Source organism: Copadichromis virginalis, linkage group LG20, assembly GCF_057382275.1.
Source record: "Copadichromis virginalis isolate Kocher_CV1m ecotype Utaka linkage group LG20, C_Virginalis_male_GT1.1, whole genome shotgun sequence".
Lineage (NCBI taxonomy): Eukaryota > Metazoa > Chordata > Actinopteri > Cichliformes > Cichlidae > Copadichromis > Copadichromis virginalis.
The window spans coordinates 52501-78142 of NC_140637.1; the positions used below are offsets into that span (position 1 = coordinate 52501).

At 47.9% G+C, this 25642-nt stretch overlaps 1 protein-coding gene across 1 annotated transcript in view; it reads left to right on the plus strand.

The window, feature by feature from the left end:
- LOC146683862 (uncharacterized) overlaps window positions 1-25642 on the plus strand; it is a 93624-nt gene that overhangs the window by 5413 nt on the left and 62569 nt on the right. The window contains exons 5-14 of the mRNA XM_085444585.1: window positions 351-551; window positions 2302-2502; window positions 4392-4592; window positions 8168-8368; window positions 10272-10472; window positions 12251-12451; window positions 14202-14402; window positions 16288-16488; window positions 20056-20256; window positions 22029-22229. Of these exons, the coding sequence (XP_085300711.1) occupies window positions 351-551; window positions 2302-2502; window positions 4392-4592; window positions 8168-8368; window positions 10272-10472; window positions 12251-12451; window positions 14202-14402; window positions 16288-16488; window positions 20056-20256; window positions 22029-22229 (2010 nt within the window). The remainder of the gene's footprint in view (window positions 1-350; window positions 552-2301; window positions 2503-4391; window positions 4593-8167; window positions 8369-10271; window positions 10473-12250; window positions 12452-14201; window positions 14403-16287; window positions 16489-20055; window positions 20257-22028; window positions 22230-25642) is intronic.

The following is a 25642-nucleotide window of genomic DNA, read 5'->3' on the forward strand; positions in this document are numbered from 1 at the left end:
TCATCCCTCTACGACACTTACTTTCCCAGTTATTCCATTTTATTCCGTCAAGCTCTGGCTATTACCCCCTAACCTAACCAACCCTCATCATACCTGCATTTGTCCACTGGAGGGAGACAAAAACACCAAGCTCTGAGATTCAAATTTTGAACTGCAGACCTCACAGTGTCTGTGTGTGTGTGTGTGTGTGTGTGTGTGTGTGTGTGTGTGTGTGACAGAGAGAGAGAGAGAGTGACACTTGCTGTGTATTTAAGAAACAAACGCTCAAAGAAACCAAACAGAATGACACAGGCAGAAAGACACTGTTTTATTTTGGTAACCAATGATGCATTTCTTCTCCCCTTGTACAGTACACCCTGAAGCCGTGTGTGGACCAGGAGATCAGCAGAACAGGAACCACAGAGCGTCAGCGGCAGACATCCAAGCTGCACAGGGCACACGCAGCACCAGGCAGAATTAATGACGTCCCTGATCCACAGCTCAAGCCCAGCCACCCGCTGCCTCCTCGCCGCCTCCTCCCGGGACCTTCAAGGACCACCCACCAGCCACTGGTACACATTCCAATCTTACACAATGGCCCCAGCATCACAGGGCATCTCCTGACATTAAAATCTATCCTGATTTCTGTTGTTTTTCCCTCATCTCTGAGCCGCTGAGTGTGTGTGTGTGTGTGTGTGTGTGTGTGTCTCTCTCTTTTACACAAAAAACACATGTCAGTTGTTAAGGAAAATGTTATAAAACACTTCTTCAGTAAAGACTCAGAGAAGAGAAACACACAGAACTTCTTGCTAGCAAGGGCAGCCTCCACTCTAAGAGACTCCAGTGAGAGAACTGCCCCGGTCTTTATTTTATACTCCATTGAGTGTGTGTGTGTGTGTGTGTGTGTGTGTGTGTGTGTGTTGACAGAGAGAGAGAGAGAGAGAGAGAGACAGAGAGAGAGAGAGAGAGAGAGAGAGGGAGAGATACAAAGGAATGTAATTCAAATTTTGCACTTCAGACCTTACAGTGTGTGTGTGTGTGTGTGTGTGTGTGTGTGTCTGTCTTTTACACAAAAAATGCACTTGCAACAACTTTAATATGGAATGTACTGGACTTCCCAGCTAGGCGCCCTCCTGTGGATGACAGGTGCAATTGATTGTCAAAAGCAGATATCTAACAGCTTCTGACACTTTGTACCGCATTGAGCCAGCAGAGGGAGCCCCCCTGGTTCAATCCCAGTTGCACAGCAGTTGTGACCAGCTTCTGTCTGTGTGCTTTGGTGTGTGTGAGTGTGTGTGTGTGTGTGTGTGTTGACAGAGAGAGAGAGAGAGAGACAGAGAGAGAGAGAGAGAGAGAGAGAGAGAGGGAGAGATACAAAGGAATGTAATTCAAATTTTGCACTTCAGACCTTACTGTGTGTGTGTGTGTGTGTGTGTGTGTGTGTGTGTGTGTGTGTGTGTGTCTGTCTTTTACACAAAAAATGCACTTGCAACAACTTTAATATGGAATGTACTGGACTTCCCAGCTAGGCGCCCTCCTGTGGACGACAGGTGCAATCCCAGTTGCACAGCACTTGACCAGCTTCTGTGTGTGTGTGTGTGTGTGTGACAGACAGACAGACAGACAGACAGAGAGGGAGATTCAAAGCATCAGGACCAGGAGATGACACAGTGCTCCAAAGGCCTGGTTCTGCTGCCTCCTCCTCCACCCACCTGCTGCAGACGCTTCTGTGAAGGGAAACTGCTACATGTTATGTCACCGATCCCTGCCATGCTGCGTGTCTAACGACCCGGCAGGGCCTGCTGAGTACAGTGGTGGTGGAATCGGCCCGATCGGACACTCCTATCTGCCACTTTGACCTTTTTATTCCGTCAAATTTGGACCCATTTACACCAAGTCCAGAACCGTTGGTGCTATCGACATGGGGTCTTCACCAGGGTGTCCGGAGCACCCCGAAACCCCCCCGTAGACACCACTTTCATCCCTCTACGACACTTACTTTCCCAGTTATTCCATTTTATTCCGTCAAGCTCTGGCTATTACCCCCTAACCTAACCAACCCTCATCATACCTGCATTTGTCCACTGGAGGGAGACAAAAACACCAAGCTCTGAGATTCAAATTTTGAACTGCAGACCTCACAGTGTCTGTGTGTGTGTGTGTGTGTGTGTGTGTGTGTGTGTGTGTGACAGAGAGAGAGAGAGTGACACTTGCTGTGTATTTAAGAAACAAACGCTCAAAGAAACCAAACAGAATGACACAGGCAGAAAGACACTGTTTTATTTTGGTAACCAATGATGCATTTCTTCTCCCCTTGTACAGTACACCCTGAAGCCGTGTGTGGACCAGGAGATCAGCAGAACAGGAACCACAGAGCGTCAGCGGCAGACATCCAAGCTGCACAGGGCACACGCAGCACCAGGCAGAATTAATGACGTCCCTGATCCACAGCTCAAGCCCAGCCACCCGCTGCCTCCTCGCCGCCTCCTCCCGGGACCTTCAAGGACCACCCACCAGCCACTGGTACACATTCCAATCTTACACAATGGCCCCAGCATCACAGGGCATCTCCTGACATTAAAATCTATCCTGATTTCTGTTGTTTTTCCCTCATCTCTGAGCCGCTGAGTGTGAGTGTGTGTGTGTGTGTGTGTGTGTGTGTGTGTGTGTGTGTGTGTGTCTCTCTCTTTTACACAAAAAACACATGTCAGTTGTTAAGGAAAATGTTATAAAACACTTCTTCAGTAAAGACTCAGAGAAGAGAAACACACAGAACTTCTTGCTAGCAAGGGCAGCCTCCACTCTAAGAGACTCCAGTGAGAGAACTGCCCCGGTCTTTATTTTATACTCCATTGAGCGTGTGTGTGTGCGTGTGTGTGTGTGTGTGTGTGTGTTGACAGAGAGAGAGAGAGAGAGACAGAGAGAGAGAGAGAGAGGGAGAGATACAAAGGAATGTAATTCAAATTTTGCACTTCAGACCTTACAGTGTGTGTGTGTGTGTGTGTGTGTGTGTGTGTGTGTGTGTGTGTGTGTGTGTTGACAGAGAGAGAGAGAGAGAGAGAGAGAGACAGAGAGAGAGAGAGAGAGAGAGAGGGAGAGATACAAAGGAATGTAATTCAAATTTTGCACTTCAGACCTTACAGTGTGTGTGTGTGTGTGTGTGTGTGTGTGTGTGTGTCTGTCTTTTACACAAAAAATGCACTTGCAACAACTTTAATATGGAATGTACTGGACTTCCCAGCTAGGCGCCCTCCTGTGGATGACAGGTGCAATTGATTGTCAAAAGCAGATATCTAACAGCTTCTGACACTTTGTACCGCATTGAGCCAGCAGAGGGAGCCCCCCTGGTTCAATCCCAGTTGCACAGCAGTTGTGACCAGCTTCTGTCTGTGTGCTTTGGTGTGTGTGAGTGTGTGTGTGTGTGTGTGTGTGTGTTGACAGAGAGAGAGAGAGAGAGAGAGAGAGAGAGAGAGAGAGAGGGAGAGATACAAAGGAATGTAATTCAAATTTTGCACTTCAGACCTTACTGTGTGTGTGTGTGTCTGTCTTTTACACAAAAAATGCACTTGCAACAACTTTAATATGGAATGTACTGGACTTCCCAGCTAGGCGCCCTCCTGTGGACGACAGGTGCAATCCCAGTTGCACAGCACTTGACCAGCTTCTGTGTGTGTGTGTGTGTGTGTGTGACAGACAGACAGACAGACAGACAGAGAGGGAGATTCAAAGCATCAGGACCAGGAGATGACACAGTGCTCCAAAGGCCTGGTTCTGCTGCCTCCTCCTCCACCCACCTGCTGCAGACGCTTCTGTGAAGGGAAACTGCTACATGTTATGTCACCGATCCCTGCCATGCTGCGTGTCTAACGACCCGGCAGGGCCTGCTGAGTACAGTGGTGGTGGAATCGGCCCGATCGGACACTCCTATCTGCCACTTTGACCTTTTTATTCCGTCAAATTTGGACCCATTTACACCAAGTCCAGAACCGTTGGTGCTATCGACATGGGGTCTTCACCAGGGTGTCCGGAGCACCCCGAAACCCCCCCGTAGACACCACTTTCATCCCTCTACGACACTTACTTTCCCAGTTATTCCATTTTATTCCGTCAAGCTCTGGCTATTACCCCCTAACCTAACCAACCCTCATCATACCTGCATTTGTCCACTGGAGGGAGACAAAAACACCAAGCTCTGAGATTCAAATTTTGAACTGCAGACCTCACAGTGTCTGTGTGTGTGTGTGTGTGTGTGTGTGTGTGTGTGTGTGTGTGTGTGTGACAGAGAGAGAGAGAGTGACACTTGCTGTGTATTTAAGAAACAAACGCTCAAAGAAACCAAACAGAATGACACAGGCAGAAAGACACTGTTTTATTTTGGTAACCAATGATGCATTTCTTCTCCCCTTGTACAGTACACCCTGAAGCCGTGTGTGGACCAGGAGATCAGCAGAACAGGAACCACAGAGCGTCAGCGGCAGACATCCAAGCTGCACAGGGCACACGCAGCACCAGGCAGAATTAATGACGTCCCTGATCCACAGCTAAAGCCCAGCCACCCGCTGCCTCCTCGCCGCCTCCTCCCGGGACCTTCAAGGACCACCCACCAGCCACTGGTACACATTCCAATCTTACACAATGGCCCCAGCATCACAGGGCATCTCCTGACATTAAAATCTATCCTGATTTCTGTTGTTTTTCCCTCATCTCTGAGCCGCTGAGTGTGTGTGTGTGTGTGTGTGTGTGTGTGTCTCTCTCTTTTACACAAAAAACACATGTCAGTTGTTAAGGAAAATGTTATAAAACACTTCTTCAGTAAAGACTCAGAGAAGAGAAACACACAGAACTTCTTGCTAGCAAGGGCAGCCTCCACTCTAAGAGACTCCAGTGAGAGAACTGCCCCGGTCTTTATTTTATACTCCATTGAGTGTGTGTGTGTGTGTGTGTGTGTTGACAGAGAGAGAGAGAGAGAGACAGAGAGAGAGAGAGAGAGGGAGAGATACAAAGGAATGTAATTCAAATTTTGCACTTCAGACCTTACAGTGTGTGTGTGTGTGTGTGTGTGTGTGTGTGTGTGTGTGTGTGTGTGTGTGTGTGTGTGTTGAGAGAGAGAGAGAGAGAGAGAGAGACAGAGAGAGAGAGAGAGAGAGAGGGAGAGAGGGAGAGATACAAAGGAATGTAATTCAAATTTTGCACTTCAGACCTTACTGTGTGTGTGTGTGTGTGTGTGTGTGTGTCTGTCTTTTACACAAAAAATGCACTTGCAACAACTTTAATATGGAATGTACTGGACTTCCCAGCTAGGCGCCCTCCTGTGGATGACAGGTGCAATTGATTGTCAAAAGCAGATATCTAACAGCTTCTGACACTTTGTACCGCATTGAGCCAGCAGAGGGAGCCCCCCTGGTTCAATCCCAGTTGCACAGCAGTTGTGACCAGCTTCTGTCTGTGTGCTTTGGTGTGTGTGAGTGTGTGTGTGTGTGTGTGTGTTGACAGAGAGAGAGAGAGAGAGACAGAGAGAGAGAGAGAGAGAGAGAGAGAGAGAGAGGGAGAGATACAAAGGAATGTAATTCAAATTTTGCACTTCAGACCTTACTGTGTGTGTGTGTGTGTGTGTGTGTGTGTGTGTGTGTGTGTGTCTGTCTTTTACACAAAAAATGCACTTGCAACAACTTTAATATGGAATGTACTGGACTTCCCAGCTAGGCGCCCTCCTGTGGACGACAGGTGCAATCCCAGTTGCACAGCACTTGACCAGCTTCTGTGTGTGTGTGTGTGTGTGTGTGTGTGTGTGTGTGTGTGTGTGTGTGTGTGTGTGTGTGACAGACAGACAGACAGACAGACAGAGAGGGAGATTCAAAGCATCAGGACCAGGAGATGACACAGTGCTCCAAAGGCCTGGTTCTGCTGCCTCCTCCTCCACCCACCTGCTGCAGACGCTTCTGTGAAGGGAAACTGCTACATGTTATGTCACCGATCCCTGCCATGCTGCGTGTCGAACGACCCGGCAGGGCCTGCTGAGTACAGTGGTGGTGGACCCAGGCCCTCTGCACCTTCCTTTCTCCGACTGGGACCGTTTTGTCCCATCCTTTTTGGTCCGATTCGCCATATCTCCAGAACCGAAGAAGCCATCGGCGTGGCCTCTTCGCCACAGCGTCCGGCACCCACCAAAACCCCCACCTAGACACCAACATCAGCCCTCTACACCTCTTACTTTTTCAGTTATTCCACTTTTGTCCCATCCTCTCCTGGCTTTTTCCCCATAACCTATCATTTAAGCCTCATCATACCTGCCGTGGGCCACTGGAGGGAGACAAATCACCATGCACTAAAATTCAAATTTTGCACTGCAAACCTCACAGTGTCTGTGTCTGTGTGTGTGTGTGTGTGTGTGTCTCTCTCTTTTACACAAAAAACACATGTCAGTTGTTAAGGAAAATGTTATAAAACACTTCTTCAGTAAAGACTCAGAGAAGAGAAACACACAGAACTTCTTGCTAGCAAGGGCAGCCTCCACTCTAAGAGACTCCAGTGAGAGAACTGCCCCGGTCTTTATTTTATACTCCATTGAGTGTGTGTGTGTGTGTGTGTGTGTGTGTGTGTGTGTGTGTGTGTGTGTGTGTGTGTGTGTGTGTGTTGACAGAGAGAGAGAGAGAGAGACAGAGAGAGAGAGAGAGAGGGAGAGATACAAAGGAATGTAATTCAAATTTTGCACTTCAGACCTTACAGTGTGTGTGTGTGTGTGTGTGTGTGTGTGTGTGTGTGTGTGTGTTGACAGAGAGAGAGAGACAGAGAGAGAGAGAGAGAGAGAGAGAGAGAGGGAGAGATACAAAGGAATGTAATTCAAATTTTGCACTTCAGACCTTACAGTGTGTGTGTGTGTGTGTGTGTGTGTGTGTGTGTGTGTGTGTGTGTGTGTGTGTCTGTCTTTTACACAAAAAATGCACTTGCAACAACTTTAATATGGAATGTACTGGACTTCCCAGCTAGGCGCCCTCCTGTGGATGACAGGTGCAATTGATTGTCAAAAGCAGATATCTAACAGCTTCTGACACTTTGTACCGCATTGAGCCAGCAGAGGGAGCCCCCCTGGTTCAATCCCAGTTGCACAGCAGTTGTGACCAGCTTCTGTCTGTGTGCTTTGGTGTGTGTGAGTGTGTGTGTGTGTGTGTGTGTTGACAGAGAGAGAGAGAGAGAGACAGAGAGAGAGAGAGAGAGAGAGAGAGAGAGGGAGAGATACAAAGGAATGTAATTCAAATTTTGCACTTCAGACCTTACTGTGTGTGTGTGTGTGTGTGTGTGTGTGTGTGTGTGTGTGTGTGTGTGTGTGTCTGTCTTTTACACAAAAAATGCACTTGCAACAACTTTAATATGGAATGTACTGGACTTCCCAGCTAGGCGCCCTCCTGTGGACGACAGGTGCAATCCCAGTTGCACAGCACTTGACCAGCTTCTGTGTGTGTGTGTGTGTGTGTGACAGACAGACAGACAGACAGACAGAGAGGGAGATTCAAAGCATCAGGACCAGGAGATGACACAGTGCTCCAAAGGCCTGGTTCTGCTGCCTCCTCCTCCACCCACCTGCTGCAGACGCTTCTGTGAAGGGAAACTGCTACATGTTATGTCACCGATCCCTGCCATGCTGCGTGTCTAACGACCCGGCAGGGCCTGCTGAGTACAGTGGTGGTGGAATCGGCCCGATCGGACACTCCTATCTGCCACTTTGACCTTTTTATTCCGTCAAATTTGGACCCATTTACACCAAGTCCAGAACCGTTGGTGCTATCGACATGGGGTCTTCACCAGGGTGTCCGGAGCACCCCGAAACCCCCCCGTAGACACCACTTTCATCCCTCTACGACACTTACTTTCCCAGTTATTCCATTTTATTCCGTCAAGCTCTGGCTATTACCCCCTAACCTAACCAACCCTCATCATACCTGCATTTGTCCACTGGAGGGAGACAAAAACACCAAGCTCTGAGATTCAAATTTTGAACTGCAGACCTCACAGTGTCTGTGTGTGTGTGTGTGTGTGTGTGTGTGTGTGTGTGTGTGACAGAGAGAGAGAGAGTGACACTTGCTGTGTATTTAAGAAACAAACGCTCAAAGAAACCAAACAGAATGACACAGGCAGAAAGACACTGTTTTATTTTGGTAACCAATGATGCATTTCTTCTCCCCTTGTACAGTACACCCTGAAGCCGTGTGTGGACCAGGAGATCAGCAGAACAGGAACCACAGAGCGTCAGCGGCAGACATCCAAGCTGCACAGGGCACACGCAGCACCAGGCAGAATTAATGACGTCCCTGATCCACAGCTCAAGCCCAGCCACCCGCTGCCTCCTCGCCGCCTCCTCCCGGGACCTTCAAGGACCACCCACCAGCCACTGGTACACATTCCAATCTTACACAATGGCCCCAGCATCACAGGGCATCTCCTGACATTAAAATCTATCCTGATTTCTGTTGTTTTTCCCTCATCTCTGAGCCGCTGAGTGTGAGTGTGTGTGTGTGTGTGTGTGTGTGTGTGTGTGTGTGTGTGTGTGTCTCTCTCTTTTACACAAAAAACACATGTCAGTTGTTAAGGAAAATGTTATAAAACACTTCTTCAGTAAAGACTCAGAGAAGAGAAACACACAGAACTTCTTGCTAGCAAGGGCAGCCTCCACTCTAAGAGACTCCAGTGAGAGAACTGCCCCGGTCTTTATTTTATACTCCATTGAGCGTGTGTGTGTGCGTGTGTGTGTGTGTGTGTGTGTGTTGACAGAGAGAGAGAGAGAGAGACAGAGAGAGAGAGAGAGAGGGAGAGATACAAAGGAATGTAATTCAAATTTTGCACTTCAGACCTTACAGTGTGTGTGTGTGTGTGTGTGTGTGTGTGTGTGTGTGTGTGTGTGTGTGTTGACAGAGAGAGAGAGAGAGAGAGAGAGAGACAGAGAGAGAGAGAGAGAGAGAGAGGGAGAGATACAAAGGAATGTAATTCAAATTTTGCACTTCAGACCTTACAGTGTGTGTGTGTGTGTGTGTGTGTGTGTGTGTGTGTGTGTGTGTGTCTGTCTTTTACACAAAAAATGCACTTGCAACAACTTTAATATGGAATGTACTGGACTTCCCAGCTAGGCGCCCTCCTGTGGATGACAGGTGCAATTGATTGTCAAAAGCAGATATCTAACAGCTTCTGACACTTTGTACCGCATTGAGCCAGCAGAGGGAGCCCCCCTGGTTCAATCCCAGTTGCACAGCAGTTGTGACCAGCTTCTGTCTGTGTGCTTTGGTGTGTGTGAGTGTGTGTGTGTGTGTGTGTGTGTGTTGACAGAGAGAGAGAGAGAGAGAGAGAGAGAGAGAGAGAGAGAGGGAGAGATACAAAGGAATGTAATTCAAATTTTGCACTTCAGACCTTACTGTGTGTGTGTGTGTCTGTCTTTTACACAAAAAATGCACTTGCAACAACTTTAATATGGAATGTACTGGACTTCCCAGCTAGGCGCCCTCCTGTGGACGACAGGTGCAATCCCAGTTGCACAGCACTTGACCAGCTTCTGTGTGTGTGTGTGTGTGTGTGTGACAGACAGACAGACAGACAGACAGAGAGGGAGATTCAAAGCATCAGGACCAGGAGATGACACAGTGCTCCAAAGGCCTGGTTCTGCTGCCTCCTCCTCCACCCACCTGCTGCAGACGCTTCTGTGAAGGGAAACTGCTACATGTTATGTCACCGATCCCTGCCATGCTGCGTGTCTAACGACCCGGCAGGGCCTGCTGAGTACAGTGGTGGTGGAATCGGCCCGATCGGACACTCCTATCTGCCACTTTGACCTTTTTATTCCGTCAAATTTGGACCCATTTACACCAAGTCCAGAACCGTTGGTGCTATCGACATGGGGTCTTCACCAGGGTGTCCGGAGCACCCCGAAACCCCCCCGTAGACACCACTTTCATCCCTCTACGACACTTACTTTCCCAGTTATTCCATTTTATTCCGTCAAGCTCTGGCTATTACCCCCTAACCTAACCAACCCTCATCATACCTGCATTTGTCCACTGGAGGGAGACAAAAACACCAAGCTCTGAGATTCAAATTTTGAACTGCAGACCTCACAGTGTCTGTGTGTGTGTGTGTGTGTGTGTGTGTGTGTGTGTGTGTGTGTGTGTGTGTGACAGAGAGAGAGAGAGAGTGACACTTGCTGTGTATTTAAGAAACAAACGCTCAAAGAAACCAAACAGAATGACACAGGCAGAAAGACACTGTTTTATTTTGGTAACCAATGATGCATTTCTTCTCCCCTTGTACAGTACACCCTGAAGCCGTGTGTGGACCAGGAGATCAGCAGAACAGGAACCACAGAGCGTCAGCGGCAGACATCCAAGCTGCACAGGGCACACGCAGCACCAGGCAGAATTAATGACGTCCCTGATCCACAGCTCAAGCCCAGCCACCCGCTGCCTCCTCGCCGCCTCCTCCCGGGACCTTCAAGGACCACCCACCAGCCACTGGTACACATTCCAATCTTACACAATGGCCCCAGCATCACAGGGCATCTCCTGACATTAAAATCTATCCTGATTTCTGTTGTTTTTCCCTCATCTCTGAGCCTGTGAGTGTGAGTGTGTGTGTGTGTGTGTGTGTGTGTGTGTGTGTGTGTGTGTGTGTGTGTGTGTCTCTCTCTCTTTTACACAAAAAACACATGTCAGTTGTTAAGGAAAATGTTATAAAACACTTCTTCAGTAAAGACTCAGAGAAGAGAAACACACAGAACTTCTTGCTAGCAAGGGCAGCCTCCACTCTAAGAGACTCCAGTGAGAGAACTGCCCCGGTCTTTATTTTATACTCCATTGAGTGTGTGTGTGTGTGTGTGTGTGTGTGTGTGTGTGTGTTGACAGAGAGAGAGAGAGAGAGAGAGAGACAGAGAGAGAGAGAGAGAGAGAGAGAGAGGGAGAGATACAAAGGAATGTAATTCAAATTTTGCACTTCAGACCTTACAGTGTGTGTGTGTGTGTGTGTGTGTGTGTGTGTGTGTGTGTGTGTCTGTCTTTTACACAAAAAATGCACTTGCAACAACTTTAATATGGAATGTACTGGACTTCCCAGCTAGGCGCCCTCCTGTGGATGACAGGTGCAATTGATTGTCAAAAGCAGATATCTAACAGCTTCTGACACTTTGTACCGCATTGAGCCAGCAGAGGGAGCCCCCCTGGTTCAATCCCAGTTGCACAGCAGTTGTGACCAGCTTCTGTCTGTGTGCTTTGGTGTGTGTGAGTGTGTGTGTGTGTGTGTGTGTTGACAGAGAGAGAGAGAGAGAGACAGAGAGAGAGAGAGAGAGAGAGAGGGAGAGATACAAAGGAATGTAATTCAAATTTTGCACTTCAGACCTTACTGTGTGTGTGTGTGTGTGTGTGTGTCTGTCTTTTACACAAAAAATGCACTTGCAACAACTTTAATATGGAATGTACTGGACTTCCCAGCTAGGCGCCCTCCTGTGGACGACAGGTGCAATCCCAGTTGCACAGCACTTGACCAGCTTCTGTGTGTGTGTGTGTGTGTGTGTGTGTGACAGACAGACAGACAGACAGACAGAGAGGGAGATTCAAAGCATCAGGACCAGGAGATGACACAGTGCTCCAAAGGCCTGGTTCTGCTGCCTCCTCCTCCACCCACCTGCTGCAGACGCTTCTGTGAAGGGAAACTGCTACATGTTATGTCACCGATCCCTGCCATGCTGCGTGTCGAACGACCCGGCAGGGCCTGCTGAGTACAGTGGTGGTGGAATCGGCCCGATCGGACACTCCTATCTGCCACTTTGACCTTTTTATTCCGTCAAATTTGGACCCATTTACACCAAGTCCAGAACCGTTGGTGCTATCGACATGGGGTCTTCACCAGGGTGTCCGGAGCACCCCGAAACCCCCCCGTAGACACCACTTTCATCCCTCTACGACACTTACTTTCCCAGTTATTCCATTTTATTCCGTCAAGCTCTGGCTATTACCCCCTAACCTAACCAACCCTCATCATACCTGCATTTGTCCACTGGAGGGAGACAAAAACACCAAGCTCTGAGATTCAAATTTTGAACTGCAGACCTCACAGTGTCTGTGTGTGTGTGTGTGTGTGTGTGTGTGTGTGTGTGTGTGTGTGACAGAGAGAGAGAGAGAGTGACACTTGCTGTGTATTTAAGAAACAAACGCTCAAAGAAACCAAACAGAATGACACAGGCAGAAAGACACTGTTTTATTTTGGTAACCAATGATGCATTTCTTCTCCCCTTGTACAGTACACCCTGAAGCCGTGTGTGGACCAGGAGATCAGCAGAACAGGAACCACAGAGCGTCAGCGGCAGACATCCAAGCTGCACAGGGCACACGCAGCACCAGGCAGAATTAATGACGTCCCTGATCCACAGCTCAAGCCCAGCCACCCGCTGCCTCCTCGCCGCCTCCTCCCGGGACCTTCAAGGACCACCCACCAGCCACTGGTACACATTCCAATCTTACACAATGGCCCCAGCATCACAGGGCATCTCCTGACATTAAAATCTATCCTGATTTCTGTTGTTTTTCCCTCATCTCTGAGCCGCTGAGTGTGTGTGTGTGTGTGTGTGTGTGTGTGTCTCTCTCTTTTACACAAAAAACACATGTCAGTTGTTAAGGAAAATGTTATAAAACACTTCTTCAGTAAAGACTCAGAGAAGAGAAACACACAGAACTTCTTGCTAGCAAGGGCAGCCTCCACTCTAAGAGACTCCAGTGAGAGAACTGCCCCGGTCTTTATTTTATACTCCATTGAGTGTGTGTGTGTGTGTGTGTGTGTGTGTGTGTGTGTGTTGACAGAGAGAGAGAGAGAGAGAGAGAGACAGAGAGAGAGAGAGAGAGAGAGAGAGGGAGAGATACAAAGGAATGTAATTCAAATTTTGCACTTCAGACCTTACAGTGTGTGTGTGTGTGTGTGTGTGTGTGTGTGTCTGTCTTTTACACAAAAAATGCACTTGCAACAACTTTAATATGGAATGTACTGGACTTCCCAGCTAGGCGCCCTCCTGTGGATGACAGGTGCAATTGATTGTCAAAAGCAGATATCTAACAGCTTCTGACACTTTGTACCGCATTGAGCCAGCAGAGGGAGCCCCCCTGGTTCAATCCCAGTTGCACAGCAGTTGTGACCAGCTTCTGTCTGTGTGCTTTGGTGTGTGTGAGTGTGTGTGTGTGTGTGTGTGTTGACAGAGAGAGAGAGAGAGAGACAGAGAGAGAGAGAGAGAGAGAGAGAGAGAGGGAGAGATACAAAGGAATGTAATTCAAATTTTGCACTTCAGACCTTACTGTGTGTGTGTGTGTGTGTGTGTGTGTGTGTGTGTGTGTGTGTGTGTGTCTGTCTTTTACACAAAAAATGCACTTGCAACAACTTTAATATGGAATGTACTGGACTTCCCAGCTAGGCGCCCTCCTGTGGACGACAGGTGCAATCCCAGTTGCACAGCACTTGACCAGCTTCTGTGTGTGTGTGTGTGTGTGTGACAGACAGACAGACAGACAGACAGAGAGGGAGATTCAAAGCATCAGGACCAGGAGATGACACAGTGCTCCAAAGGCCTGGTTCTGCTGCCTCCTCCTCCACCCACCTGCTGCAGACGCTTCTGTGAAGGGAAACTGCTACATGTTATGTCACCGATCCCTGCCATGCTGCGTGTCTAACGACCCGGCAGGGCCTGCTGAGTACAGTGGTGGTGGAATCGGCCCGATCGGACACTCCTATCTGCCACTTTGACCTTTTTATTCCGTCAAATTTGGACCCATTTACACCAAGTCCAGAACCGTTGGTGCTATCGACATGGGGTCTTCACCAGGGTGTCCGGAGCACCCCGAAACCCCCCCGTAGACACCACTTTCATCCCTCTACGACACTTACTTTCCCAGTTATTCCATTTTATTCCGTCAAGCTCTGGCTATTACCCCCTAACCTAACCAACCCTCATCATACCTGCATTTGTCCACTGGAGGGAGACAAAAACACCAAGCTCTGAGATTCAAATTTTGAACTGCAGACCTCACAGTGTCTGTGTGTGTGTGTGTGTGTGTGTGTGTGTGTGTGTGTGTGACAGAGAGAGAGAGAGTGACACTTGCTGTGTATTTAAGAAACAAACGCTCAAAGAAACCAAACAGAATGACACAGGCAGAAAGACACTGTTTTATTTTGGTAACCAATGATGCATTTCTTCTCCCCTTGTACAGTACACCCTGAAGCCGTGTGTGGACCAGGAGATCAGCAGAACAGGAACCACAGAGCGTCAGCGGCAGACATCCAAGCTGCACAGGGCACACGCAGCACCAGGCAGAATTAATGACGTCCCTGATCCACAGCTCAAGCCCAGCCACCCGCTGCCTCCTCGCCGCCTCCTCCCGGGACCTTCAAGGACCACCCACCAGCCACTGGTACACATTCCAATCTTACACAATGGCCCCAGCATCACAGGGCATCTCCTGACATTAAAATCTATCCTGATTTCTGTTGTTTTTCCCTCATCTCTGAGCCGCTGAGTGTGAGTGTGTGTGTGTGTGTGTGTGTGTGTGTGTGTGTGTGTGTGTGTGTCTCTCTCTTTTACACAAAAAACACATGTCAGTTGTTAAGGAAAATGTTATAAAACACTTCTTCAGTAAAGACTCAGAGAAGAGAAACACACAGAACTTCTTGCTAGCAAGGGCAGCCTCCACTCTAAGAGACTCCAGTGAGAGAACTGCCCCGGTCTTTATTTTATACTCCATTGAGCGTGTGTGTGTGCGTGTGTGTGTGTGTGTGTGTGTGTTGACAGAGAGAGAGAGAGAGAGACAGAGAGAGAGAGAGAGAGGGAGAGATACAAAGGAATGTAATTCAAATTTTGCACTTCAGACCTTACAGTGTGTGTGTGTGTGTGTGTGTGTGTGTGTGTGTGTGTGTGTGTGTGTGTGTTGACAGAGAGAGAGAGAGAGAGAGAGAGAGACAGAGAGAGAGAGAGAGAGAGAGAGGGAGAGATACAAAGGAATGTAATTCAAATTTTGCACTTCAGACCTTACAGTGTGTGTGTGTGTGTGTGTGTGTGTGTGTGTGTGTCTGTCTTTTACACAAAAAATGCACTTGCAACAACTTTAATATGGAATGTACTGGACTTCCCAGCTAGGCGCCCTCCTGTGGATGACAGGTGCAATTGATTGTCAAAAGCAGATATCTAACAGCTTCTGACACTTTGTACCGCATTGAGCCAGCAGAGGGAGCCCCCCTGGTTCAATCCCAGTTGCACAGCAGTTGTGACCAGCTTCTGTCTGTGTGCTTTGGTGTGTGTGAGTGTGTGTGTGTGTGTGTGTGTGTGTTGACAGAGAGAGAGAGAGAGAGAGAGAGAGAGAGAGAGAGAGAGGGAGAGATACAAAGGAATGTAATTCAAATTTTGCACTTCAGACCTTACTGTGTGTGTGTGTGTCTGTCTTTTACACAAAAAATGCACTTGCAACAACTTTAATATGGAATGTACTGGACTTCCCAGCTAGGCGCCCTCCTGTGGACGACAGGTGCAATCCCAGTTGCACAGCACTTGACCAGCTTCTGTGTGTGTGTGTGTGTGTGTGTGACAGACAGACAGACAGACAGACAGAGAGGGAGATTCAAAGCATCAGGACCAGGAGATGACACAGTGCTCCAAAGGCCTGGTTCTGCTGCCTCCTCCTCCACCCACCTGCTGCAGACGCTTCTGTGAAGGGAAACTGCTACATGTTATGTCACCGATCCCTGCCATGCTGCGTGTCTAACGACCCGGCAGGGCCTGCTGAGTACAGTGGTGGTGGAATCGGCCCGATCGGACACTCCTATCTGCCACTTTGACCTTTTTATTCCGTCAAATTTGGACCCATTTACACCAAGTCCAGAACCGTTGGTGCTATCGACATGGGGTCTTCACCAGGGTGTCCGGAGCACCCCGAAACCCCCCCGTAGACACCACTTTCATCCCTCTACGACACTTACTTTCCCAGTTATTCCATTTTATTCTGTCAAGCTCTGGCTATTACCCCCTAACCTAACCAACCCTCATCATACCTGCATTTGTCCACTGGAGGGAGACAAAAACACCAAGCTCTGAGATTCAAATTTTGAACTGCAGACCTCACAGTGTCTGTGTGTGTGTGTGTGTGTGTGTGTGTGTGTGTGTGTGTGTGTGACAGAGAGAGAGAGAGTGACACTTGCTGTGTATTTAAGAAACAAACGCTCAAAGAAACCAAACAGAATGACACAGGCAGAAAGACACTGTTTTATTTTGGTAACCAATGATGCATTTCTTCTCCCCTTGTACAGTACACCCTGAAGCCGTGTGTGGACCAGGAGATCAGCAGAACAGGAACCACAGAGCGTCAGCGGCAGACATCCAAGCTGCACAGGGCACACGCAGCACCAGGCAGAATTAATGACGTCCCTGATCCACAGCTAAAGCCCAGCCACCCGCTGCCTCCTCGCCGCCTCCTCCCGGGACCTTCAAGGACCACCCACCAGCCACTGGTACACATTCCAATCTTACACAATGGCCCCAGCATCACAGGGCATCTCCTGACATTAAAATCTATCCTGATTTCTGTTGTTTTTCCCTCATCTCTGAGCCGCTGAGTGTGTGTGTGTGTGTGTGTGTGTGTGTGTCTCTCTCTTTTACACAAAAAACACATGTCAGTTGTTAAGGAAAATGTTATAAAACACTTCTTCAGTAAAGACTCAGAGAAGAGAAACACACAGAACTTCTTGCTAGCAAGGGCAGCCTCCACTCTAAGAGACTCCAGTGAGAGAACTGCCCCGGTCTTTATTTTATACTCCATTGAGTGTGTGTGTGTGTGTGTGTGTGTTGACAGAGAGAGAGAGAGAGAGACAGAGAGAGAGAGAGAGAGGGAGAGATACAAAGGAATGTAATTCAAATTTTGCACTTCAGACCTTACAGTGTGTGTGTGTGTGTGTGTGTGTGTGTGTGTGTGTGTGTGTGTGTGTGTGTGTGTGTGTTGAGAGAGAGAGAGAGAGAGAGAGAGACAGAGAGAGAGAGAGAGAGAGAGGGAGAGAGGGAGAGATACAAAGGAATGTAATTCAAATTTTGCACTTCAGACCTTACTGTGTGTGTGTGTGTGTGTGTGTGTGTGTCTGTCTTTTACACAAAAAATGCACTTGCAACAACTTTAATATGGAATGTACTGGACTTCCCAGCTAGGCGCCCTCCTGTGGATGACAGGTGCAATTGATTGTCAAAAGCAGATATCTAACAGCTTCTGACACTTTGTACCGCATTGAGCCAGCAGAGGGAGCCCCCCTGGTTCAATCCCAGTTGCACAGCAGTTGTGACCAGCTTCTGTCTGTGTGCTTTGGTGTGTGTGAGTGTGTGTGTGTGTGTGTGTGTTGACAGAGAGAGAGAGAGAGAGACAGAGAGAGAGAGAGAGAGAGAGAGAGAGAGAGAGGGAGAGATACAAAGGAATGTAATTCAAATTTTGCACTTCAGACCTTACTGTGTGTGTGTGTGTGTGTGTGTGTGTGTGTGTGTGTGTGTGTCTGTCTTTTACACAAAAAATGCACTTGCAACAACTTTAATATGGAATGTACTGGACTTCCCAGCTAGGCGCCCTCCTGTGGACGACAGGTGCAATCCCAGTTGCACAGCACTTGACCAGCTTCTGTGTGTGTGTGTGTGTGTGTGTGTGTGTGTGTGTGTGTGTGTGTGTGTGTGTGTGTGTGACAGACAGACAGACAGACAGACAGAGAGGGAGATTCAAAGCATCAGGACCAGGAGATGACACAGTGCTCCAAAGGCCTGGTTCTGCTGCCTCCTCCTCCACCCACCTGCTGCAGACGCTTCTGTGAAGGGAAACTGCTACATGTTATGTCACCGATCCCTGCCATGCTGCGTGTCGAACGACCCGGCAGGGCCTGCTGAGTACAGTGGTGGTGGACCCAGGCCCTCTGCACCTTCCTTTCTCCGACTGGGACCGTTTTGTCCCATCCTTTTTGGTCCGATTCGCCATATCTCCAGAACCGAAGAAGCCATCGGCGTGGCCTCTTCGCCACAGCGTCCGGCACCCACCAAAACCCCCACCTAGACACCAACATCAGCCCTCTACACCTCTTACTTTTTCAGTTATTCCACTTTTGTCCCATCCTCTCCTGGCTTTTTCCCCATAACCTATCATTTAAGCCTCATCATACCTGCCGTGGGCCACTGGAGGGAGACAAATCACCATGCACTAAAATTCAAATTTTGCACTGCAAACCTCACAGTGTCTGTGTCTGTGTGTGTGTGTGTGTGTGTGTCTCTCTCTTTTACACAAAAAACACATGTCAGTTGTTAAGGAAAATGTTATAAAACACTTCTTCAGTAAAGACTCAGAGAAGAGAAACACACAGAACTTCTTGCTAGCAAGGGCAGCCTCCACTCTAAGAGACTCCAGTGAGAGAACTGCCCCGGTCTTTATTTTATACTCCATTGAGTGTGTGTGTGTGTGTGTGTGTGTGTGTGTGTGTGTGTGTGTGTGTGTGTGTGTGTGTGTGTGTGTTGACAGAGAGAGAGAGAGAGAGACAGAGAGAGAGAGAGAGAGGGAGAGATACAAAGGAATGTAATTCAAATTTTGCACTTCAGACCTTACAGTGTGTGTGTGTGTGTGTGTGTGTGTGTGTGTGTGTGTGTGTGTTGACAGAGAGAGAGAGACAGAGAGAGAGAGAGAGAGAGAGAGAGAGAGGGAGAGATACAAAGGAATGTAATTCAAATTTTGCACTTCAGACCTTACAGTGTGTGTGTGTGTGTGTGTGTGTGTGTGTGTGTGTGTGTGTGTGTGTGTGTGTCTGTCTTTTACACAAAAAATGCACTTGCAACAACTTTAATATGGAATGTACTGGACTTCCCAGCTAGGCGCCCTCCTGTGGATGACAGGTGCAATTGATTGTCAAAAGCAGATATCTAACAGCTTCTGACACTTTGTACCGCATTGAGCCAGCAGAGGGAGCCCCCCTGGTTCAATCCCAGTTGCACAGCAGTTGTGACCAGCTTCTGTCTGTGTGCTTTGGTGTGTGTGAGTGTGTGTGTGTGTGTGTGTGTTGACAGAGAGAGAGAGAGAGAGACAGAGAGAGAGAGAGAGAGAGAGAGAGAGAGGGAGAGATACAAAGGAATGTAATTCAAATTTTGCACTTCAGACCTTACTGTGTGTGTGTGTGTGTGTGTGTGTGTGTGTGTGTGTGTGTGTGTCTGTCTTTTACACAAAAAATGCACTTGCAACAACTTTAATATGGAATGTACTGGACTTCCCAGCTAGGCGCCCTCCTGTGGACGACAGGTGCAATCCCAGTTGCACAGCACTTGACCAGCTTCTGTGTGTGTGTGTGTGTGTGTGACAGACAGACAGACAGACAGACAGAGAGGGAGATTCAAAGCATCAGGACCAGGAGATGACACAGTGCTCCAAAGGCCTGGTTCTGCTGCCTCCTCCTCCACCCACCTGCTGCAGACGCTTCTGTGAAGGGAAACTGCTACATGTTATGTCACCGATCCCTGCCATGCTGCGTGTCTAACGACCCGGCAGGGCCTGCTGAGTACAGTGGTGGTGGAATCGGCCCGATCGGACACTCCTATCTGCCACTTTGACCTTTTTATTCCGTCAAATTTGGACCCATTTACACCAAGTCCACAACCGTTGGTGCTATCGACATGGGGTCTTCACCAGGGTGTCCGGAGCACCCCGAAACCCCCCCGTAGACACCACTTTCATCCCTCTACGACACTTACTTTCCCAGTTATTCCATTTTATTCCGTCAAGCTCTGGCTATTACCCCCTAACCTAACCAACCCTCATCATACCTGCATTTGTCCACTGGAGGGAGACAAAAACACCAAGCTCTGAGATTCAAATTTTGAACTGCAGACCTCACAGTGTCTGTGTGTGTGTGTGTGTGTGTGTGTGTGTGTGTGTGTGTGACAGAGAGAGAGAGAGTGACACTTGCTGTGTATTTAAGAAACAAACGCTCAAAGAAACCAAACAGAATGACACAGGCAGAAAGACACTGTTTTATTTTGGTAACCAATGATGCATTTCTTCTCCCCTTGTACAGTACACCCTGAAGCCGTGTGTGGACCAGGAGATCAGCAGAACAGGAACCACAGAGCGTCAGCGGCAGACATCCAAGCTGCACAGGGCACACGCAGCACCAGGCAGAATTAATGACGTCCCTGATCCACAGCTCAAGCCCAGCCACCCGCTGCCTCCTCGCCGCCTCCTCCCGGGACCTTCAAGGACCACCCACCAGCCACTGGTACACATTCCAATCTTACACAATGGCCCCAGCATCACAGGGCATCTCCTGACATTAAAATCTATCCTGATTTCTGTTGTTTTTCCCTCATCTCTGAGCCGCTGAGTGTGAGTGTGTGTGTGTGTGTGTGTGTGTGTGTGTGTGTGTGTGTCTCTCTCTCTTTTACACAAAAAACACATGTCAGTTGTTAAGGAAAATGTTATAAAACACTTCTTCAGTAAAGACTCAGAGAAGAGAAACACACAGAACTTCTTGCTAGCAAGGGCAGCCTCCACTCTAAGAGACTCCAGTGAGAGAACTGCCCCGGTCTTTATTTTATACTCCATTGAGTGTGTGTGTGTGTGTGTGTGTGTGTGTGTGTGTGTGTTGACAGAGAGAGAGAGAGAGAGAGAGAGACAGAGAGAGAGAGAGAGAGAGAGAGAGGGAGAGATACAAAGGAATGTAATTCAAATTTTGCACTTCAGACCTTACAGTGTGTGTGTGTGTGTGTGTGTGTGTGTGTGTCTGTCTTTTACACAAAAAATGCACTTGCAACAACTTTAATATGGAATGTACTGGACTTCCCAGCTAGGCGCCCTCCTGTGGATGACAGGTGCAATTGATTGTCAAAAGCAGATATCTAACAGCTTCTGACACTTTGTACCGCATTGAGCCAGCAGAGGGAGCCCCCCTGGTTCAATCCCAGTTGCACAGCAGTTGTGACCAGCTTCTGTCTGTGTGCTTTGGTGTGTGTGAGTGTGTGTGTGTGTGTGTGTGTTGACAGAGAGAGAGAGAGAGAGACAGAGAGAGAGAGAGAGAGAGAGAGAGAGAGGGAGAGATACAAAGGAATGTAATTCAAATTTTGCACTTCAGACCTTACTGTGTGTGTGTGTGTGTGTGTGTGTGTGTGTGTGTGTGTGTGTGTGTGTGTGTCTGTCTTTTACACAAAAAATGCACTTGCAACAACTTTAATATGGAATGTACTGGACTTCCCAGCTAGGCGCCCTCCTGTGGACGACAGGTGCAATCCCAGTTGCACAGCACTTGACCAGCTTCTGTGTGTGTGTGTGTGTGTGTGACAGACAGACAGACAGACAGACAGAGAGGGAGATTCAAAGCATCAGGACCAGGAGATGACACAGTGCTCCAAAGGCCTGGTTCTGCTGCCTCCTCCTCCACCCACCTGCTGCAGACGCTTCTGTGAAGGGAAACTGCTACATGTTATGTCACCGATCCCTGCCATGCTGCGTGTCTAACGACCCGGCAGGGCCTGCTGAGTACAGTGGTGGTGGAATCGGCCCGATCGGACACTCCTATCTGCCACTTTGACCTTTTTATTCCGTCAAATTTGGACCCATTTACACCAAGTCCAGAACCGTTGGTGCTATCGACATGGGGTCTTCACCAGGGTGTCCGGAGCACCCCGAAACCCCCCCGTAGACACCACTTTCATCCCTCTACGACACTTACTTTCCCAGTTATTCCATTTTATTCCGTCAAGCTCTGGCTATTACCCCCTAACCTAACCAACCCTCATCATACCTGCATTTGTCCACTGGAGGGAGACAAAAACACCAAGCTCTGAGATTCAAATTTTGAACTGCAGACCTCACAGTGTCTGTGTGTGTGTGTGTGTGTGTGTGTGTGTGTGTGTGTGTGACAGAGAGAGAGAGAGTGACACTTGCTGTGTATTTAAGAAACAAACGCTCAAAGAAACCAAACAGAATGACACAGGCAGAAAGACACTGTTTTATTTTGGTAACCAATGATGCATTTCTTCTCCCCTTGTACAGTACACCCTGAAGCCGTGTGTGGACCAGGAGATCAGCAGAACAGGAACCACAGAGCGTCAGCGGCAGACATCCAAGCTGCACAGGGCACACGCAGCACCAGGCAGAATTAATGACGTCCCTGATCCACAGCTCAAGCCCAGCCACCCGCTGCCTCCTCGCCGCCTCCTCCCGGGACCTTCAAGGACCACCCACCAGCCACTGGTACACATTCCAATCTTACACAATGGCCCCAGCATCACAGGGCATCTCCTGACATTAAAATCTATCCTGATTTCTGTTGTTTTTCCCTCATCTCTGAGCCGCTGAGTGTGAGTGTGTGTGTGTGTGTGTGTGTGTGTGTGTGTGTGTGTGTGTGTGTCTCTCTCTTTTACACAAAAAACACATGTCAGTTGTTAAGGAAAATGTTATAAAACACTTCTTCAGTAAAGACTCAGAGAAGAGAAACACACAGAACTTCTTGCTAGCAAGGGCAGCCTCCACTCTAAGAGACTCCAGTGAGAGAACTGCCCCGGTCTTTATTTTATACTCCATTGAGCGTGTGTGTGTGCGTGTGTGTGTGTGTGTGTGTGTGTTGACAGAGAGAGAGAGAGAGAGACAGAGAGAGAGAGAGAGAGGGAGAGATACAAAGGAATGTAATTCAAATTTTGCACTTCAGACCTTACAGTGTGTGTGTGTGTGTGTGTGTGTGTGTGTGTGTGTGTGTGTGTGTGTGTTGACAGAGAGAGAGAGAGAGAGAGAGAGAGACAGAGAGAGAGAGAGAGAGAGAGAGGGAGAGATACAAAGGAATGTAATTCAAATTTTGCACTTCAGACCTTACAGTGTGTGTGTGTGTGTGTGTGTGTGTGTGTGTGTGTGTGTGTGTGTCTGTCTTTTACACAAAAAATGCACTTGCAACAACTTTAATATGGAATGTACTGGACTTCCCAGCTAGGCGCCCTCCTGTGGATGACAGGTGCAATTGATTGTCAAAAGCAGATATCTAACAGCTTCTGACACTTTGTACCGCATTGAGCCAGCAGAGGGAGCCCCCCTGGTTCAATCCCAGTTGCACAGCAGTTGTGACCAGCTTCTGTCTGTGTGCTTTGGTGTGTGTGAGTGTGTGTGTGTGTGTGTGTGTGTGTTGACAGAGAGAGAGAGAGAGAGAGAGAGAGAGAGAGAGAGAGAGGGAGAGATACAAAGGAATGTAATTCAAATTTTGCACTTCAGACCTTACTGTGTGTGTGTGTGTCTGTCTTTTACACAAAAAATGCACTTGCAACAACTTTAATATGGAATGTACTGGACTTCCCAGCTAGGCGCCCTCCTGTGGACGACAGGTGCAATCCCAGTTGCACAGCACTTGACCAGCTTCTGTGTGTGTGTGTGTGTGTGTGTGACAGACAGACAGACAGACAGACAGAGAGGGAGATTCAAAGCATCAGGACCAGGAGATGACACAGTGCTCCAAAGGCCTGGTTCTGCTGCCTCCTCCTCCACCCACCTGCTGCAGACGCTTCTGTGAAGGGAAACTGCTACATGTTATGTCACCGATCCCTGCCATGCTGCGTGTCTAACGACCCGGCAGGGCCTGCTGAGTACAGTGGTGGTGGAATCGGCCCGATCGGACACTCCTATCTGCCACTTTGACCTTTTTATTCCGTCAAATTTGGACCCATTTACACCAAGTCCAGAACCGTTGGTGCTATCGACATGGGGTCTTCACCAGGGTGTCCGGAGCACCCCGAAACCCCCCCGTAGACACCACTTTCATCCCTCTACGACACTTACTTTCCCAGTTATTCCATTTTATTCCGTCAAGCTCTGGCTATTACCCCCTAACCTAACCCCTAACCCTAACCCCCTAACCCCCTAACCCTAACCCCCTAACCCCCCTAACCCTAACCCTAACCCCTAACCCTAACCCCTAACCCCTAACCCTAACCCTAACCCCTAACCCTAACCCAAAATCATAAACATGAATAAAGATCAAAGGACGGGATGTCAAAACAGCAGGGGGTGCCATGAAAAATAATAATAAATGAAGAAAAGTAGACAAAGAGAAAGTCACGAAAAAGAAACAGAGAAAGAAAAGTAAGAAACAAAGATAAAGAGATGAAAAGTAAGAAAAAACATAAGTACAGTAAGACAAGGAAGTCACGAAAAGAGAAAAACAGTAAGAAAAGCAGTAAGAAACGTAAGACAAGAAAGTCACGTAAAGAGAAAAACAAAGAAAAACAAGTAAGACAAAGAAGTCACGAAAAGAGAAAAACAGTAAGAAAAGCAGTAAGAAACGTAAGACAAGAAAGTCACGTAAAGAGAAAAACAAAGAAAAACAAGTAAGACAAAGAAGTCACGTAAAGAGAAAAACAGTAAGAAAAGCAGTAAGAAACGTAAGACAAGAAAGTCACGTAAAGAGAAAAACAGAAAAGACAAGAAAGTCACATAAAGAGAAAAACAGAAAAAACAAGTAAGAAACACAAGTTGGAAACCCAAGAGTGGGAGGAGCCAAGAAAGAGTATAAAAGCCAAGAGAGGCACAGACAAGACAGAAGTCAAACAGACACAAGAGAACACACATTGGGCCAGCCTGAAGAAGGCACAGATATGCCGAAACGTCGCGAGGGCCCAATGATGTACAATGCGCATACACCCAAGATGGGTAATTTTTTGAAACAGGGCAGGGGTATCACCACCCAGCCCCATCGATGGCCCGTGCACCTCAGGCTACCAGCTTGCTGGTGGCCTGTTTCTTTTCTAACACCTAACCAGCCAGTGCCTCGTGGGGTTGGGGATGCCCCTGCCCAAACCCAAGACCCTAACCCTAACCAGGGGGGTCCCCTAAAAAACACAGAAAAACCTAGAACACAAAGACAAAGAGTCACGTAAAAAACCAAGTAGGAAACAAGGAAAGGACATAAAAGGAAGGGGGTGCCAAAATCATAAACATGAATAAAGATCAAAGGACGGGATGTCAAAACAGCAGGGGGTGCCATGAAAAATAATAATAAATGAAGAAAAGTAGACAAAGAGAAAGTCACGAAAAAGAAACAGAGAAAGAAAAGTAAGAAACAAAGATAAAGAGATGAAAAGTAAGAAAAAACATAAGTACAGTAAGACAAGGAAGTCACGAAAAGAGAAAAACAGTAAGAAAAGCAGTAAGAAACGTAAGACAAGAAAGTCACGTAAAGAGAAAAACAAAGAAAAACAAGTAAGACAAAGAAGTCACGAAAAGAGAAAAACAGTAAGAAAAGCAGTAAGAAACGTAAGACAAGAAAGTCACGTAAAGAGAAAAACAAAGAAAAACAAGTAAGACAAAGAAGTCACGTAAAGAGAAAAACAGTAAGAAAAGCAGTAAGAAACGTAAGACAAGAAAGTCACGTAAAGAGAAAAACAGAAAAGACAAGAAAGTCACATAAAGAGAAAAACAGAAAAAACAAGTAAGAAACACAAGTTGGAAACCCAAGAGTGGGAGGAGCCAAGAAAGAGTATAAAAGCCAAGAGAGGCACAGACAAGACAGAAGTCAAACAGACACAAGAGAACACACATTGGGCCAGCCTGAAGAAGGCACAGATATGCCGAAACGTCGCGAGGGCCCAATGATGTACAATGCGCATACACCCAAGATGGGTAATTTT